This window comes from Hypomesus nipponensis, chromosome 14, assembly GCF_054491055.1.
Source record: "Hypomesus nipponensis isolate SF chromosome 14, ASM5449105v1, whole genome shotgun sequence".
NCBI classification, from domain to species: domain Eukaryota; kingdom Metazoa; phylum Chordata; class Actinopteri; order Osmeriformes; family Osmeridae; genus Hypomesus; species Hypomesus nipponensis.
In genome coordinates, this window is record NC_140374.1 from 959,862 (window position 1) to 972,049 (window position 12,188).

The following is a 12,188-nucleotide window of genomic DNA, read 5'->3' on the forward strand; positions in this document are numbered from 1 at the left end:
AACGGTGTGTGGTTTATCACCTTACAATGCATCATTACTTTACTTTGTAGAGGTGTGGAAGATTGATAAACGCAAGACATGTGAAGGGTATGTATGCGCTTTTCTATAATGATTGTTCGTTACAGTAGTCCTAAAAGCTTTGAGGAATGATAACAGCTTTTAACTCTATTTAGGATACAAACAAGTAAACATAACGTTTTCGCTGCCGGTAAACACCTACGTCTTCTGTGTTGATTACTGAATGGTGTTTCTCGCGCGTTCACGGCGGTACGGGCCACGCGCCTCACGCTTAAACGTACGTGCATTTAAAGGGAATTTGGACCTGGGATAATAATATTTTTGTACTGCGTCTCTCATCTCTGCAGTCAGTTTGCTTTCTTCCGTTTTCCATGTCATTTCCTGTAATAAAAAGATGGTGGTCAAAGCCTGCAGAAGCGGCTGACTCGCAGCAATAATTTTCATCAGAAAAAACTTTGCATCGCCCTGGACTAGTGAAACTGCTGAGTGGTGGTGAGTAATCAGTTGAGATCAGCGCGGCTCAAGAGGAGGTCGGGAGATTACGAGGTCGGTGCAGACCCTCCAGTACACTCTGTAGAAGGTGAATCTCTCTTACTAGCCAATGTGGCCAATGAAAATGGCTTCCGAAAGCGTTAGGCAAATTGCCAACTGCCTGCAGAGGAAAGTCGAGGAAATATTTGACTGTACTGCACCCTGCGACATACATTATGTCACTCCAATCCAGTTGCGGTGGCTTCGTGCTTTTCTTCTTTAAAGCGGAACGTCAAACTTTGGCTAGGAACGCAAGTTTGTGTTTCAGTATGATTGTAGCCAACCGTAAGTCCTGTTGTTCCGTCTCCTTGCAAAGCTGTTAGACCCCCTTTGAGAGGCACACTCACGGACCAATCAGCACGCTACATTTCATCCCAAATAATTTCGGATGAACGTTTTTTTCTGAAGCGTCTGCGTATATGTTTGCAGTTACCTTTTGAGATTCACCTGTTATGTTGGAATTAATGATCCGCAGAGTTCAGATCACTCATTTTAATGCATATAGGCTACTATATGTCGGACTCAAACATAAAGACTGTTGTAATACACTCAACAATTAAATTTGTATGATCATTTTCTCTGCGCAAAACGAACGTAAACCATTGTGTATTCTCCTGGAATGTGTAGATTTGAAAGATGCAGCACTGAAGTCAGTGATCCCTGTCTCCTGCTCTACAATGGCAGAACTGACAGCCTTTCAAACTGAGCCATCGTCAGACCCTGAGCCCAACAGCAGCACTAGGTAGGCTAGTACCTTTCAACCAGATGTTGTGGATTAGGCATCGTACAACAGGCAGCAACAGGCAATGTGTCGATCAGCCTTTGGTGTTTATCTAAAATGTGTGCTTTCCGGCACAGTCTCAAAGATGAGCAGACAGAGCAGAACAAGAGACAGCAAGTGAAGCGAGACGTCGAGCGCGACCTCGAGCGCGACCTCGAGCCCTCTGACAGCACCATACACAGAGACCTCTGGTGTGAGTAGTATTTCAGTTGTTATGGATGAGTTGGAACTAGTGCAACAACAGAGTTGTTGAAACAGTTACTACGTTGTATTATACGGTATCTCAAGACGGTTCTTGTGTTGTTTTTTTTGTTTGTCATCTAACACAGTCTGTGAGGAGTGCAGAGAGTACTTTTTGCAAGAATGTCCCACGTGTCACGGGCCGCCGGTGTTTGTGCCAGACACCCCGGTCGCTGTGGGGGTATCCAGCAGGGCGGCGCTGACTGCTCCGTCAGGGCTGGAGGTAGTGTTGGAGGGGGAGGAGGTGGATGTGCGCTGTGTGGATGTAAACATCCGGAAGGGATCCATCTTTGGTCCATTTCAAGGGGAGCTAGTGGCCAAGGACCAGTCTTCTGGGCAGTTCTCCTGGATAGTGAGTTGAGCTTTGTGTGCTTTTCCCAGATAGGTTCAGTGTGGCACAAGCCAACACTTTAAGTAGAGGGACCTGTGTTTTACTGACCTCAAAGGTTAAGAATCTAGGTCTCAAATGTCATCTATTATAAAAAAGAATCTTTTTAAAACCATAACACCATTCTGCTACAGCTGGTGTTTTCTTCCTAAACTCTTGGTTTTCTTAGATCGTTGATGAGAACAACACGTACAAATCCATTGATGGCAGTGATGCGACTAAAGCCAACTGGATGAGGTCCGTATCTTTAACAGGAAGTTGCCTCTTAGTTTTAACAATTGAGCCGATAAGCGCACCTTTGTCTTGATGAGGTTTAACTTCATTCATTTAACTTGATGCTTGGGCAGCATGAAGAACACATCTGAAAGACATTGACAACTGATAGGGTTTGTGTGTGCACTGACTTAAATAAAATAAAACAATCTTACGGTGTTGTACTCTCAAGAAACATTTAGAACTTGTTGCCTCCAGATATGTGAGGACCTCCGCAGACGAGGACGAGAGGAACTTGACTGCCTTCCAACACGGAGAGGAGATATATTTCCGTGTGTGCCGACAGTTTGTGGTGGGAGAGAAGCTCAGAGTGTGGTACAGCACTGACTACATCAGTCGTCTGCACAGTGTCTCACAGGACAGCAGCGCCCGCAGTCTGGACCCAGGTGAGATGCCTCTGTTTTCTCTCCCAGATTTAACATGTTTTACTTTGACCTTGTGAGGGAAACGTCAAGTACTTTTTTGTGGGATATTTTTATTTTTAAATCTATTGTGAGGATTAAGACTCTCAATGATTTTTGTTGGCACATCTGATACAAATGTCTCTGAAACTCTGACTTAATCAAACGGAAACACAGTTGTCCATGTGAGGGTGCTGTTGTGTCAGTTGTCCATGTGAGGGTACTGTTGTGTCAGTTGGGGTTTAGGTCACCATGTCGTTCAGCGGTGGTTCAGCGCTGAGCGGTCAGTCTTGTTCATTAGTTGAGTTATTTGTGTCTCCATGTATTAAAACAGTTTCATATGAAGCACAGTATTTATATGAATTAACTTTAGCTTATTCTAAAGAGATATATTCATAGATTTGTTTGGGTATCATAAATAAAATGTCCATGACTGTATGAATGGTGATTTCAAATGCACATAATATGACATATAAAATAAAATAATATATAAATATCATAGTGCAGCAGGCACAGATTCCATTACCTCTGGAACTTTTTAGAAGAAGGCTACCACTGTAGACCAACATTTATTAGTCAGACAACAGACATTTTTATCAGCTGAAATTAACAAGAACAAATCCAGAAGAAACAAAACATTCCGGATCATTGACCTGTTCTTTTTCTGCAGGTAAGAAAACCAGGTCTATTGTTCAGCTTTCTGTTTTATATTCCTTTGCTATCTACTTGAATGTTAGGATGGAAGACTACATTCCTCAATACTGTACACTTCCTTCCTTCTGCTGTCACAGTTGCAACACAGCAAATGTATTGTCTGTTGTCTTACAGGTTCTCCGTGTGCTGTGAAGTGGGAGGCCTTGTCCAGTCCCCAGGAGGACAGCAAAGGTCCGGTGCTCAGGTCGTCTCTGCACAGCAGGAAGGGCTTGGGGAAGCTCAGTGGTGAGGAGGGGGAGGGCCAACCCCAAGCTAAGAAGAAGAAGATTGACCTCATCTTCAAGGATGTTGTAGAAGCTTCTCTGGAGGCCTGTAAAGGTGCCAACACCCCCATGAACAGCTCGCTGTCTCTGAAGAGAACCAGGTCTCTGCACGTCCCACACTACTACAGCCTCACCAGCACGCTCGCAGCCCCCAGCGGGAAGTCGTGCCTCACCCAGGAGGACAGTAAAGCGCAGTGTCTGGGCGGGGGCCTCAACTCCTCAGAGCAGACGGACATTGACTTTAATCTGCACACGCTTAAGGCAGAGGAGAACCACAGCCAGGTCTACGAGGGGCCCTCCACCTCGTTCTGTCCCAACTGTGTGAGGCTGAAGAGGAGGATCCGGGAGCTGGAGGCGGAGGTGTCGCGCCTGCGGGGCAGCGAGCACATGGACACCCTGGCTCCTCCCCTTCCTGAGCAGGCGCCACTGGAAGATTTTCAAGGTAGGTCCGGGGAACGACCACCATCTGGCCTGAAACATTTTCTGTCTTGTGTTGTAAAAAGGAATTTGCTCTGTTGCTGTGTTATGATGTGTTATAGAAGTCTAATATTGTTCTTCTTTTTTGTCTTTTTGGGTATAACACATTTTTGGGTGTTGTTTCAGAAACATGTATTTAAAACATGAAAGTTCATGTAGCCTGATTTCAGTGCCTATGAATGTTGATTTCTGTTGTTCTGTTTGCTGAGAGGTAGTAGACGCATTGGCACATTGCTATTTATCTGTGTACCATGTGACCTTACGCGACATCATTACTTTATTAAAACAATTTTAAACTGACCCGTCCCTTTCAGTGAATTATTATAATTAACAGCCAAAGACACCATGTACTGAATTAGTGTACAATGGTGCACAAAATTAGGTTTGTAGCTAAGCAGATTTAGCACACCCTACTTATGCACAAGAACATTCAGCTGGCTCCTGGTTCTATGGAATTCAGCTGAATTTGATTAAATGATTATTTAAAAGGCCTTAAATCCTCCAGGTTTAGCACTGCAGTTCGTCAACACAAATCTCAAGTTCTTTCTCATGCTCTGTCCTTGCAGAGATGGAGGCCATGACCCCGATCCCGGTGGCGTTGGACGAAGATGATCAGGACGCAGACTCTGCGGATGAGTCCATCGCCGCTGACCTCATGGTCTCCGTGGACGACCCATCCAAGATGTCAGCCGGGCCCGGCCGACGGATCCGCCGTTTCAAGCAGGAGTGGCTGAAGAAGTTCTGGTTCCTGCGCTACTCTCCCACGCTGAACGAGATGTGGTGCCACGTGTGCCGCCAGTACACAGTCCAGTCCTCACGCACCTCCGCCTTCATCATCGGGTCCAAGCAGTTCAAGATCCACACCATCAAGCTGCACAGCCAAAGCAACCTGCACAAGAAATGCCTGCAGCTCTACAAGCTACGCATGCACCCGGAGAAGACCGAGGAGATGTGTAGGAACATGGTTCTGCTGTTCAACGCAGCGTACCACCTGGCCCTGGAGGGCCGGCCCACCTCGGAGCTCAGGGCTCTAGCTGAGCTGCTGAAGAGGTGCGATCTGAAGGTGGTGGACCAGTATATGAACGAGGGAGACTGCCAGATCCTCATCCACCACATTGCCAGGGCGTTGAAGGAAGACCTGGCTGAGAAGATCCGCTTGTCTCCCTTCCTCAGCGTTATCATGGACGGGCAGAACGACGACCTGCTCTCGGACACAGTTAGTGTCTACGTGCAGTTCCTCACCAACGAAGGCCCGCCTGCCACCGAATTCCTCTCCCTTCAAAGGCTGAGTGTTGGCAGCGTGGACGGCTACCTCCAGGCCATCGAGCGGGCCTTCGGCGTCCTGGGCCTGAGGTTCCAAGACATGCTGGTGGTTGGTTTGGGAGTGGACGGAGCCAACATCTCCTCTGGCCTGAGAGCGAGCCTGTACATGGCTCTTCAGAAGATCCTGCCCTGGATCCTCTGCCTCCCTGTGATGATCCACCGGCCTCACCTAGAGGTGCTGGACGCCATCAGTGGGAAGGATCTGTCCTGTCTGGAAGACTTGGAGAACAACCTGAAACAGCTGCTCAGCTTCTACCGCTACTCCCCTCGCATGATGGCAGAGCTGCGGTCCACAGCGCCCACCCTCTCTGAGGAGACCGAGTTCCTGGGAGACATCAGAGCCGTTCGCTGGATCATAGGCGAGCCAAACGTCCTGAACGCGCTGATCAAGGATTATCTGGAGGTGGTGACGCACCTCAAGGACATCAGCAGCCAAACGCAGAGGGCCGACGCGGCGGCCATTGCTCTGACCCTGCTACAGTTCCTCATGGACTACCAGTCGGTGAAGCTCATCTATTTTCTTCTGGACATCATTGCTGTTCTGTCACGCCTGGCCTATATCTTCCAGGGTGACTACTTGCTGGTGTCTCAGGTAGATTCCAAGATTGAGGAGGCCATCTTTGAGATCGGTCAGTTAGTGGACTGCCCTGGGGAGTACCTGCAAGAGTTCGAAGAGAACTTCCGTGAAAGCTTCAATGGTGTTGACCTGAAGAACTTGCGAGTTGCGGAATCCAAATTTCAATCCATCCGGGAGAAGATTTGCCAGAGGAGCCAGAGCATCCTGTCTCAGCGTCTGGACATGCACAGCCGGACCGTGGCCAGAGCCTGTCGCGTTCTGGACCTCAACACCTGGCCTCACAACAGGGACGACCTCAGAGCCTACGGAGAGGAGGAGGTCCTTCTCATGTTTGACCACCTGGACACGATCCCTGCAGCTGGACGGGAGACGCCTCAGGACAAGACCAAGGCCAGGAGCAACTTGATGCTGGAGTGGAGGGACCTCAAAGCAGACTACTACAGCATGAACGGCTTCAAGGAGGTGGTGGGTCACATCTGCAGGTACAGGCAGAGATTCCCTGTTCTTAATCGTGTCTTGCAGCTTGTCAGGGTCCTGCCAACCTCCACCGCCTGCTGCGACAAAGGCAGAGTGTCTCTGCAGAAAGTACGCAAGAACAACCGCTCCCGTCTCACCATGGACCACACCAACGACCTGCTGACTCTCGCTGTGAATGGGCCGCCCATCGCTCACTTCGATGGCAAGCGACCGTTGGACAGCTGGTTTGAAGAGAAGTCCGGGAACAGTTACTCTCTCTCGGCAGAAATGTTGAACCGAATGTCCACTGCTGATCAGAAGGCTGTGCTAAACAGTGTGGACGTGAACACCAACTTTTACCCTGACGTCTGACGGACACGCCCCAAGTGGCACACACCTGCTCGTGTCTCTACGTCAGAAAGCCAGGAAGTTGTTGGGAGCCCCATTCTGGGCTGTGATCAGCCTCAGAGATGTGCCACGTTCATGCTGCCCAGATGGTTCTGTCTGTGTGATCTTCAAATAACAGCACTGTGTGAGAGGGTACATGCAATAGCGTCAAGCTCTCAGGTGACAGGTCGGTCTTTAAAAGGAAGACCGGGAACACAGCAAATCAAGGAGACATACAGAACAGGTCAAAACTGCTATCTTTGCTGGAGTATGTTAAATATAGAATTAAAGCACAGTATGACATGTCACCACTTAAGACGTGCAGAAAACAGATGGTTTCAGCGGCCTGTTCTCACCTTACGTGTCGCCCTGCAGGGGTGACCAGCAGGCAGGAGTTGACATGTGCCAAACAGGTCATGGCACTAAAGCACGTTTCACTGAAATATGAAACCACTTAATAATTAACAGTTAAATGACAACAGCATTTACTACACTATAAATCTAGGTGTATGCTATTTTAAAGGTATTGTAATTCTCTGTCATTAGAGATTGTGCCATTGTTCACAATGCAAATCATAAGAGAGAAAGTCAAAGGTGCTATTGTGCTAGGCCATGCAAAGAAGTGGATTGTTTTGCACATTGTGGTGATTGATATTGTTATTGTGAGTTTTATGTCTTAAAATATTACAGTGAGGGGATGTGGTCAATATTTGGTTTTGCACCCAACAATGTATATTATTAGTATTGATGATACAATTTACTGATGATTGAAGGTGTTCCCTATAACCACACCTGGTTTGATTATAATTCTCTTCAATAGTTGTTTCATTGCCTGCCTTTTTATATTTGGTTATCATCATTTATATTTGCTGCCTTTAGAGATGGTCATTTTTTAAGTGTGTTCTGTTTTTCAAACAATACAAGATGGCTTTAGGTTTCGGTAAAAAAAAAATGCTTTAGGTTTGGAGGTATACATGTATACATTTTATAACATTGTAAGTTTTTGTTCTTTGAAATATTTCAAACTCACAAGAAGAACAAGGTTCAGTTTAGTCAAATGTGAAAATAAAACAACCAAGGTTTTGCACTAGCAGTTTAAACTGTGTGAAATGTAACTGCTCAGTTTGAATAGATGACTGGCATCTTAATGGCTGAGACTGTTTCACTCTATATTCAGATGTATGTTTTAGTTGTATCTGAGCCTGGCGTCACCGCAGTAGTGTCAGTTAGGGTCAGTAGTCTGTATTGGCATACGCACATACAATCTAGGTTCAATTAGCTTGAGATGGTGCATTGTTTTATTCCCGTTTAGGATAGATTATTTTCTGAATTTCAGTCACAGACTTCAGAGTTCATAAGTGTTCATGCTAAACTGTCATAACTGATATTTTTACACGTTAGTTTTGTTGGCATGTGGTTGGTTGGCATGTGGTTTGTATCGATGCATGTGATTGGATGTGAATACGTACACAGTTTGTGTTTTTATTTTTTTGATACTGTAGATTTATAACCTCAGTGAGGTATATTAAGAGATTAGAAAAATGCTTTTTACAGTGCAAACTTGTGAATTGTGAGCAGCTGTATGGCTCGTGTTAATGCTATTGGGTCAGGGATTGAGGAGGAAACATTGTTTTCTATCACTTTACTATTTGACATCAGAATGCCAATATTATGCAGAATGCTTTTCTTTGCAGGTTATCTTTTGACATTCAAGAACTGTAAACCAAATGTTGGATCTGGATTTAAAGTAGAATGGTTGAGTTTCGTGGGCTAAATGTTACCATGAAGATAACAAAAAAAAAATCGGTATTGTTTGTTTTGTGAACTTTGTTTGAAAAAAGAAATTGTGAGCACAGTTATTTTGCTTGTTATTTCCAGTTATATGAGCCAAAACTAGCAAAAACGGCATATTGCATATGTATCACACCAAAGTTGAATCTCAAAATCTCATTTATTGTTTGTATCCATATATTTGACTATATGTTGATATATTATTCATGATAATTTCTACTACAATGTATATGTGATATGTATAAATAATTCAGCTGAATTTGAATTTAATATGTATTATGGTCTTGTAACCAAAACCTGTTTTGTTTATTGGGATGTACAGTCATATTCATTTGTGTATCTTTAAGTGATGCCTTTGAATGGCTGTTATACATAAACACAATTTTCGTCTGCACTCAAAAGGTATAAAAAATATATACAATTATTCAGTGCTACTTGTTTTGAGGCATTTAATACTGGAAATATACCTGTAAATTACCATGAGTTTGAAATGTGTATATATTCATATATATTCATAAGAGATGTATCACCCAATGTATTTTACATTGTAAAAAATATCTACATAGATCATATAACTGTTTAATAAAATATTTTCAATTACCAAATTTTACTGCATCACTTATTTGATGAATTTACAGAAAAGACAAAAAAGTAAGCCTATTCTAATAATATATTTAATGACTTGTTAAGTGCTTTAACCATCCCATTGGCACTACAATTACCCACCAAATAGAACATCCACACTGGTCTGAATGGAATCAAATGGTCTTTGTTGAAGCCTGAATCTGTTCAGTCATCGTAAAACAGATCAACTCCTTCTGCATCCCAGGCTTCACATGGCCCAAGGCCAGCTCATCTGTCATGATTATGCACTGCCTGGCTCAAAGGTTTGCAGGTGGCCTAGTTACTCATCCCAATGAAGAAACTAATACAAAGAAAATGCCATGAAGTGACTGTTGTCATTCAAGTCCCCCAGAACGAATAACAGAACTTCAAGTGCCAAACTGTCAAATATTAAAATGATAGCTATGAGGATAACCGTTCCAAGCAAACATTTGCACAAGAGCCCAATAGAGAGGTCATTAACTGGATTCTTAGATATCAGTGTACGCAGATGGAGACAGACACACAGTACGCCTTTGTCATCCCCAGCTGCTCCGCTGAAAAGATGTCTGAATGATCAGTGGGTCATCCTGGAGCCTGGTACACCACCAGCAACACTGAGATGGGACTCAAAAGGATTGGATTGGAATTGTATTACAGCATTTTTTGTGAATTAGATGTAAACATGTTTTGCCATCCAGACCATTATGAAATATGTATAAATGTACATTTTCAGGATTCGATTAGCGTATTACATTTACATTTATGCATTTAGCAGACGCTTTTATCCAAAGCAACTTCCAAAGGAGAGCTTTACAAAAGTGCATAGGTCACTGACCATAACAACGAGATAGCTCCAAACATTGCGGGTAGCCAAAACATGAAGCAAACATTGTGAAAACTAAATAAGTGTCAATGGGAAGAACCATAAGAGTATGTAGTTGAAAGAGTTACAATTAAACAATTTAACAACATGAACATCAAAAAAGGTGCAAGGGTGCACCTGTTTTAATCATTTTTGTTCTCTGACCAACAGAACCAAAGGTCTAACATGGTTCTATTGATGATGCATTTGAGAGTTACCACAGAGAGACACCAAAAATCCCCAAATATCTCAACATCCCATCCTATCCCAACAAGCTTCAATACCATGCACAGCCAGGATCATATGATGTTGGTGTGCTATGCATGTTTAACTATGTCAACATGTTTCTAGAATAGAGAGTCATATGCAAAAGGAATGCCTCTGAAAGTGGAGGCCAACAATTGTTCTAAACTGACAAGAGGACAGAGAGGGGTGGAGTTTGTTCGACAGGGAATCATTGTAGACCAACCACAAAGAGGTTTTTACATCTGAAAGTTCAGTCAGGCTGATGTCTGTCCCTGCATGTTGGGCTGGCAGAAGGCAGCTTGTTAATAGAAGAGGTGAGAGGACGTTCTGGGGAGTTTTTGTTGGTTTGTTTTGATTGTTTTGTTTACAATCCTCGGGAACATCTGCTGGTTGTCCGTATCTCCTGTTTTTTCATCTTAAGGGACATCTTCATCAAATCTTTCAGAGTAAAAAGGAAAATGACGATCTGTCGACGGCTGTCTCTGGTGATCTTGCTCGGGATACTCAGTTTGGGTGAGTGATCTTGCAGGACAACACCCTTTTTAAATGTGTTGTTGGAAACTAATACTTGTAACATGATTTCTGGATTTACATCAGTTAAAATGTTACATTGTATAAAGATAGTGACGACCGTCTTGATTATTAATAGGTTACTAAATAAATTAGTAATCTTCCAATAATTATTGGGTCCTGTTGAAATCACGACATTGTACAAATTACATTATTTGTGCGATGTTTTATTTATTTTATCTACGTTCAACAGATGCCATATAAACATCTTTAATTAAGTAAATGGTATTAATCCCAAATATAAGTGTGACTGCTGGAAGTACTGGACTTTGTGTTCCAGGCTCTTCTCTACGGTGTTTCAAGTGTTCGGACTACACCGGCCAGTGTGAAAATGTGAAAGAATGCACTTATGAAGACTCATGTATATCTTTAAGTGAGAGAGGTGTGTTATTTTATCGCATACAGACCAAAATACAAATATATTGATTGATTTAAAAAAAAAGAAAAAAAAAAAGATTTTTTATTCACATTACCCAGTGCCGTGGTGTTTGATAGCTAATGACAGTATTCTGCTCTCTGGTCTACACAGGTGGGAAAACTATTCGCCAGTGCATCCGATACACAGATTGCGACAATTCTCGGCTCATGCAAATGTTCCCTGCCATCTCGGAGTTCACCTACAGGTGCTGCAGCAGCGACATGTGCAACAGCGGCACCCCTCTAACGGCACGAGGGTCTGCTTCAGCTCTGATGGGCTCTCTGCTGGTGCTATGGTGGTGCCTACTCTAGGACTCACACAACGGACAGCAGGGGCACTGACAGTCGGCATGCTACAGTAACTGTGGATGTGGTTGGAGTCCGTTTTCATTGTGTTATTAACTATGACAGAATTGTTATTTTGTGAAACGTGTACGTAATTGATGTAGTCTATAACCTGATGTTTAAATGTGCCTTCCGAGTATAATTGTGCAGCTGCTGTAATATAATTGCTCCTTGTTTGTTGGTTCATTTATTATAGGTTTAGTATTGGTTTGTATTTTACTAACATGAACTAGACTCAAACAGCCTTGTTATCTAATTGCGATATCATTGGTGCATGTTTCATTAAAGTCATACATGTTGTCTGGTTTTTGAAGAATACTTTTTCCTTTTGCACGCATTGTGAAGACTTTAAACATCGCCACAGTGTGTCTAACTCCAATTCCTAATATGTACGATCATAAATCAATAATGTTCAGAAAATAACAACAATCCCAACAATGATCATCAGGGCAGCTGGAGCCTTGTTCCTCATCACTGCCCTCTTCAGATACAACAAACTAAACCAAAACAAAGATTTATTCA

The 12,188-nt window shown here is 43.5% G+C and overlaps 2 protein-coding genes across 5 annotated transcripts; both read left to right on the plus strand.

Moving 5' to 3' along the window:
- The first annotated feature begins 406 nt into the window (after positions 1–406).
- prdm11 (PR domain containing 11) lies at positions 407–9,191 on the plus strand. Of its 3 annotated transcripts, none has more exons than XM_084672967.1 (8): positions 407–510; positions 1,177–1,291; positions 1,408–1,523; positions 1,660–1,922; positions 2,128–2,195; positions 2,430–2,617; positions 3,461–4,051; positions 4,653–9,191. In XM_084672967.1, exons 2-8 carry the CDS (start codon positions 1,227–1,229, stop codon positions 6,812–6,814), a joined length of 3,453 nt encoding a protein of 1,150 aa, XP_084529093.1. In that variant the 5' UTR covers positions 407–510; positions 1,177–1,226; the 3' UTR covers positions 6,815–9,191. The 3 variants fall into 3 exon arrangements, with proteins under 3 accessions (XP_084529093.1, XP_084529095.1, XP_084529094.1); XM_084672968.1 differs by having other exon boundaries at positions 449–598; XM_084672969.1 differs by lacking the exon at positions 3,461–4,051.
- A 1,374-nt stretch (positions 9,192–10,565) lies between these two features.
- cd59b (CD59 molecule (CD59 blood group) b) lies at positions 10,566–11,952 on the plus strand. Of its 2 annotated transcripts, XM_084672516.1 has the most exons (4): positions 10,567–10,648; positions 10,780–10,847; positions 11,185–11,286; positions 11,434–11,952. In XM_084672516.1, exons 2-4 carry the CDS (start codon positions 10,793–10,795, stop codon positions 11,631–11,633), a joined length of 357 nt encoding a protein of 118 aa, XP_084528642.1. In that variant the 5' UTR covers positions 10,567–10,648; positions 10,780–10,792; the 3' UTR covers positions 11,634–11,952. The 2 variants fall into 2 exon arrangements, with proteins under 2 accessions (XP_084528641.1, XP_084528642.1); XM_084672515.1 differs by having other exon boundaries at positions 10,566–10,847.
- The last annotated feature ends 236 nt before the right edge of the window (positions 11,953–12,188 follow it).